Source organism: Lolium rigidum, chromosome 6, assembly GCF_022539505.1.
Source record: "Lolium rigidum isolate FL_2022 chromosome 6, APGP_CSIRO_Lrig_0.1, whole genome shotgun sequence".
Lineage (NCBI taxonomy): Eukaryota > Viridiplantae > Streptophyta > Magnoliopsida > Poales > Poaceae > Lolium > Lolium rigidum.
This window is the reverse complement of record NC_061513.1, coordinates 26,210,301-26,217,202: the sequence shown is the minus strand read 5'-3', so window position 1 is coordinate 26,217,202 and position 6,902 is coordinate 26,210,301. Positions and strand designations below refer to the sequence as shown.

The 6,902-nt window shown below is 46.5% G+C and overlaps 1 protein-coding gene across 1 annotated transcript; it reads left to right on the top strand.

Annotated features, from left to right (window-relative positions):
• The first annotated feature begins 871 nt into the window (after positions 1 to 871).
• On the top strand, positions 872 to 6,718 carry LOC124662323 (F-box protein At3g54460). Its single transcript, XM_047200174.1, has 8 exons — positions 872 to 1,320; positions 2,085 to 4,592; positions 4,681 to 4,888; positions 4,979 to 5,206; positions 5,280 to 5,339; positions 5,762 to 5,892; positions 6,199 to 6,313; positions 6,392 to 6,718. The coding sequence occupies exons 1-8, from the start codon at positions 872 to 874 to the stop codon at positions 6,539 to 6,541; spliced, it is 3,849 nt and encodes a 1,282-aa protein (XP_047056130.1). The 3' UTR covers positions 6,542 to 6,718.
• The last annotated feature ends 184 nt before the right edge of the window (positions 6,719 to 6,902 follow it).

Genomic DNA, 6,902 nt, shown 5'->3' with positions numbered 1-6,902 from the left:
TCCTCATTCCATTAATTAGTAGGCTCAGCAAGATCGTTGGCCAGCAGCACCATATAACATTGTTTGGCAGGTCATCCATGCATCCACAGACGGATCGGCACCTTACTACTAGCACCCAACGCAGCTAGTGCGTGTGCAACAAACTATTGGACAGTAAACAAAGGAAACTGAAGGAAAATTCAGATTAACAAAGGACTTGATATCTCTATAGATCACTCCCTCGGGGGCTAGATCGATCGAAGCTTGTTGATTGGATGGCATGAACGAGGTTTTGCGCATGTTGTTTTTGCTCATGTCATGTTGATCAGACAAAAAGTGTATTTGGTGCCTGTGGCCTGTGGGTTTAAGGAACGGGCCGGAGAGTAAACGAACATGATCCGAAACCAGCGGAGCCTCGTGACCGATACCGATACGCCTACGTGTCCCGTGCAGCGTGCACACAGCAGAGCCCACATAACAAGGGCGGAGAGCCCACAGATAGATCCAATCTGGAGCCACAGATTTCATCACAATCGTCAACGCTCCGCACGACTTCCCGACTCCATCGGGCCCCACGATCCTACCGTCCCCACCTGTCACAGACACACACACGGCCACACGGGCGCACCCTGATCCACAAAATACCCGCGTGGGGCGCCCGGTCGTTACGCAACGCTTTCCTTCAATCCCCTGCTCCTGCTCTGCCGCCGTTTCCTCTGCCTCATCCGCCTCGCCGCCCCCGCCTCCACTCCGGTTCCAATCCAACCACCACAACATCCAATCCCGGGTCACTCATCGATCCGCCGCGGCGGCGGCGCGCCGTGGCCCGCCCGGACTCCCCAATGGTCGACCCCCAGCCCTAACCCTAGCACGCCCAACCGCCCCGCCCGCAATGGCCATCGTCATCGGCGGCGACGCGCCCGCGCACCGGAAGCTTGCCGGCTTCCTCCGCGCGGTCGTCTCCGTCCCCGCCGCCGCCGCCACCGCCGGATCGATCCGCCCGCTGTCCCCCTGCACCCTCACCGCGTGCGGCGCCGTGCCCCTCGCGCCCCTCCCCGACGACGCGCCCTCCCACTCGCACTCGCGCGCCACCGCCACCCCGCGGGGCCCGGCCAAGTGGCGCGCCACCGGCGGCAGCGTCCTCCGCCAGCTGCGGGCGCTCGCGGGCCACCGCTGCGTCGAGGTCGACGGCACCGTCCTCCGGGTCGCCCTCAGGGACGGGGAGGACGAGGCCAGGGCCGTGCTGCTGCTCGACGTCTACCTGCCTGTAGCAGCATGGTCCGGGTGGCAGTTCCCGCGCTCCCGCGCGTCCGCCGCCGCCGCGGTCTTCAAGCACCTCAGGTGCCTCTCCTCTGCTGCCCTCCTCTGCTTTTATTTGTTTGATGCGCGCATTGCTCTGTACCCCTCTGGATTTGAATTGCCTCGATCGTCTTTTCCGGATCTAGGGCACTCACAAGAGTGCCCGCCCTTCTAGGCAAACAATTTCTTGTGCGTGCTGGGTTTTGGGGTAACAGGATTATGGCATTTCGGTAGGGATCACTCGTGGCTACATAAATACAGCCTTCCGATGCCGGAATTCTACCATCTCGCCGCCTCGTTTGGTCCAATTTGCCACTACTGTTGCAATTACCTCCCGGCCTTGTCTTGTGTGATCGAATTTGGTACTGTCACTATCACCTCGCACCCTTGTGTGTAACTTGGGTGATTGCTATCTGCCATCTCAAACTGTGACAAATTTCCTCATTGATATGCAGTTAATCCCTATAGTTTCAACCCCTCTGCATTTTCTACTTCATACTCACTAATGTGTCAAAACTTTCAAAAGGCCATTAAGGTGTTGTTGGCAGATTACTCTGCATTTTCTGTGGATTTGACTGAAATTAATAGTAAAGTTTATTACCAGCTTTGTCACCAAGTACTATTTCAGAAAAAGTTAATCAACATAGCTTCCCAACTTCTCATGTTTACTGCATTTTAGTTAGTACATATCTAGTACACGTGAGTTAATCATTCCAGCAACTATTCAAGTAGGGCCGGTACTAATTTCTGCAATTCCTCCTGTTGATACTGCTTAAATCCTAGTCTAACGCTATATTCTTTTGCAGTTGCAATTGGGATGCTAGGAAGGCTCTAGTTGACTTTGACTGGACTTCTCGGGACAATGCACACTGTGACGACCAGTATATTTGGAGCTGCACCGATTGCCATGTCCTGGGCTGCGAGGTTCATCAGATATCAGCTGTATCGAATAATGAGAAGTCCTTTGACCTGCATGAAATCTTCAAAGTGCTCCCTAGCGTTAGGGCGGAGAAGGCGATGCGGATAACAAGAGTAATACCCGATGTTGTTTCGGATGAAGCGCTGGAGCCGGGTATCTGGGATATCCCGGATGATGTATTGAATAAGGTGCTGATCCGGCTTAAACCCAGGGATTTAATAAGAGTGGCAGCTAGCTGTCATCATCTAAGGCAACTTGCTTCCTCTATTATGCCTTGCATGAAGCTGAAGCTTTTTGCTCATCAAGAGGCGGCTGTCGAATGGATGTTGAGGCGGGAGCAGAACTCGGAGCCCTTAGCGCACCCTCTATGCAAGAATTTCTGCACCGAGGATGGCTTTCCTTTCTTCATCAATGTTACCTCTGGTGAAATATTCACCGGGGTTGCTCCAACCATAAATGACTTCGGTGGAGGTATGTTCTGTGATGAACCTGGATTAGGAAAGACAGTGACTGCATTGTCTCTTATTCTCAAAACGCAAGGAACTTTAGCAGAACCTCCAAAAGGGGTAGATATAAAGTGGTGCATGCATAAAACAGATAAAAAGTATGGATACTATGAATTCAACACCAGCGACTGTTCGAACCGAAATGATATTTCATCTGAGTCAAAAAGGCTTGCGGGAAAGGATGTTGTTGAAGAAGACGGTGACTCTGTTCCCAGCACAAGATCATCAAGAAAGAGAGGCAGGTTAGTAAACCCTGACCTATCGAGGGTCAACATGCCTCTGTCAGGTGAGAAGTCACCAGAATCATGCAACCCACATCCAATGCCAGCTACTCAAGTACTGAAGTTCACGAAAAACTTGAATCATGTTAGGAAAAACCTCATGGATGCTTACAGCAATGATTCAGCTGGCACTAAAAGGAAGAGAGACACCACCTCTGAATTAAGTGAGACGTGGGTTCAGTGTGATGGTTGCAGAAAGTGGCGGAGGCTATCAGATGGAACTGTTCTTGATTCTACCACCGCATGGTTTTGCAGTATGAATGCCGATGCTGCACGGAAAACATGCACTGCTTCAGAGGAATCCTTTGATATCAAAAGTAAGATAACCTATTTGCCAGGGTTTTACAAGAAAGATGAATTGCCAGGGAATGAGCAGAATGTATCGTTTTTTGCGAACATATTGAAAGATAGTGTTTCTTTGATCAACTCTGAAACCAAGAAGGCTTTATTGTGGCTGGCAAAACTTCCTCTTGTAAAACATCTTCAGATGGAATCAGTTGGTTTGACACGCCCAGTTTTGGATGCACGTGCAACCATAGGCAAGGGTGCCCGCCCGTATTTCAAGATTTTTCAAGCATTTGGTCTTGTGAGGAAAATTGAGAAAGGTGTAACTCGGTGGTATTATCCATCTATGCTTGATGATTTGGCCTTTGACTCGACTGCGCTTGAAATTGCTCTTGAAAAACCTCTGGATTTAGTGAGGTTTTATTTATCTAGGGCCACCTTGATAGTTGTGCCTGCTAATTTAATTGATCACTGGACAACACAGATAGAACGCCATGTTTCCTCGGATACACTGAATGTTTATGCATGGGGAGATCACAAGAAGCCGCCGAATGCTCACCTCCTTGCTTGGGACTATGACATTGTCATAACCACATTTAGCAGATTAAGCGCAGAATGGGGTCCACAGAAGAGAAGTATTTTAAAGCAGATCCATTGGTTTAGGGTAATATTAGATGAAGGTCACACTTTAGGTTCCAGTCTCGCCCTGACAAACAAATTGCAGATGGCCGTTTCTTTGGTTGCTTCAAACAGGTGGATTTTAACTGGTACGCCTACACCAAACACACCAACTAGTCAGGTTGCGCATCTTCACCCCATGCTTAAGTTTCTTCATGAAGAAGCTTATGGTGAAAACTACCAGTCATGGGACTCTGGAATTCATAGGCCCTTTGAGGCACAAATGGAAGAGGGGCGCATTCGCCTTGTGGAGCTGCTTCGAAGGACCATGATTAGTGCAAGAAAAGCAGATCTTAAAAATATTCCTCCTTGCATAAAGAATATAACTTTTGTAGACTTCAGTGAGGGGCATGCGAAAAGTTACAATGAACTGGTTGTTACTATTCGCCGGAATATACTGATGGCTGATTGGAATGACCCTTCCCATGTGGAATCACTTCTGAACCCCAAGCAGTGGAAATTTCGTACTACTACTATAAGGAATGTCCGCTTGTCTTGCTGTGTTGCCGGGCATATTAAAGTTGGAGAGGCTGGTCAGGATATACAAGAAACTATGGATGAGTTGATGAAGCTGGGTCTTGACCCTTCTTCAGAGGAATATCAATCCATAAGATTTGCTCTGTTCAATGGCACCGATTGCGTAAGGTATGAAAGTTATAAACAAAAACTAGATCGTATTATCCATCAATCAGATAAATCTGACTTGCTCAAACATTCATATTGCTATCTTCAGGTGCCGAGATTGGTGCCGCTTACCTGTTATAACACCTTGTCGGCATCTGCTGTGCCATGATTGTGTAGCTTTGGATAGTGAGAAATGCATAGTATGCGGCAACAATTATGAGATGCAGTCTCCCGAAACTCTTGCAAGGCCAGAAAATCCAAACCCAAAATGGCCAGTTCCAAAGGATCTAATTGAATTGCAGCCTTCATATAAGCAGGTATGTACTTGAAACTATATGATGCCATGTAACTTCTTCAGGGCTTCAGGCACTTCGTTCTTCGTGTATTTATTTCCCCTTTTTATGCAGGATGACTGGGATCCAGATTGGCAGTCAACAACTAGCAGCAAAGTTGCTTATTTGGTTGAGAAGTTGAGAAGTTTGCGAGAAGCAAACATAAAACTTGGGTACTCTACTAGCACCAATGGTGCTGGTCTTGCCAGTAATAACCCGCAGACCAGGTTACCACAGACATTGCCTGACAAAGTAATAATATTCTCTCAGTTTCTGGAGCATATTCATGTGATTGAGCAGCAGGTAAATTTTAAAGCCATATTTATTTTTTAGTTAAAAGTATGAATTTGTTGGTTAACGATTTCCTTCTGTTCAGTTGACTATTGCTGGCATAACGTATGCTGGAATGTACAGTCCCATGCCTTTGGGCACTAAGGTATGTGTTGTTCTTCTTTTTCTCCATACTTGTGACATATATCTAAGGGCTAGATAATATGCTACCACGTTCTTATCTTTCGCCGAAAGAGAAACATTTTTTAAAACTGGGAGACAACAAATTTTTGGCCTTTTCTTTGCCTTGGTGAACCTTAGTGGCAATCATTTGATATCACATTACTCCATCCTTCCATCCCTGTCCCTTGATATGTAGTATCTCCCCTTCTCTTCCACTACCCTGATTGCCTGATGTGTACCTCTTTAGTGCCTGACTTGCCTCTTGGTTCCTACTGGACTGCACGTCCTCCTTTTTACAGTGGAGCAAAATAGGCTGGCTAATTAGGCAAAAATATTGTAAAGTATGCTTTAGCATCTCTGAGAACATTTTGTGACTTATCTGTGTATTGCCGCAATTATTTTCAGAGAAGTGCATTGATGAAGTATAAAGAGGATCCAACGTGCATGGCTTTACTGATGGACGGAACTGCAGCACTGGGCCTTGATTTGAGTTTTGTGAATCATGTTTTTCTGATGGAACCAATATGGGATAGGAGGTAATCCAATTTCTCTGTTACTGACCTACTGTTGTCTGGTCCTGCATCAAAATAGGGTACACACTTTTTTGCTGGGATGCGCATAATAAAAGTAGAAATGAAAGTTGACTACCTGATGCTATGCACATAAGTATGTTTTCCTGTTTTACATGTATCTGAAATAGGATATTTTGTATTCGTACTGGTATTTGGCTGGCATATTCTTTAACCCTCTGAGAGGATATTTCTTATTAGCCATCAAATTTTCACTACTAGTGTGTATGACCGACAGGTATAGACTGATGCTTATTTTTTTTCTCTGATTAGTATGGAGGAGCAAGTCATTAGTCGTGCACATCGAATGGGTGCAACCCGTCCCATAAATGTTGAAACTCTGGCTATGCGTGGTACCATCGAAGAGCAGATGATAAAACTTCTACAGGTTTGTGTGCATCACATTGTTGATAGCATTTTCACTGTGAATCAAATCTTGCGTATTGAATATATGCTCTGTCTACAGGACTCGAGCGCTTGCAGAAAGATGGTTAATAAGGGAGCAGGCAGCACCGACAATGAAGGTGCCCGGCCTCACCGGAGTCTGCATGATTTCGCCGAAAGCAGCTATCTGGCGAAACTCAGCTTTGTGAAAGGCTCCAACAAGACGAACTAGCTAGGTTCCGTTTGGAATTCTTTTGTTTGTTTGTTTGTTCATAGGCCCTTGAAATCAATATTTTGGTACAGTAGAAGATAAAACTCACGGTCTTGTGGAGCTTTATGGACTTGTACTGAACCTGTGTCCCTTTTCGTTTCACTGAAAGCAGTGCAATATAATCGGTTGGAGTACGTACATGTTGATTTCCACGTAGCTGCTTATAACAAATTCATGTTATTAGCTGCTTATAACAAATTCATGTTATTAAAAGGAGAATGGAAGTTGCTGAACTAATAAGCCTCCAAACACCTGAATTACTCCATCCACTATATATCCAGTAGAATTACTGTTCCGTACCGGTTTATTAGGGGTACTTGAA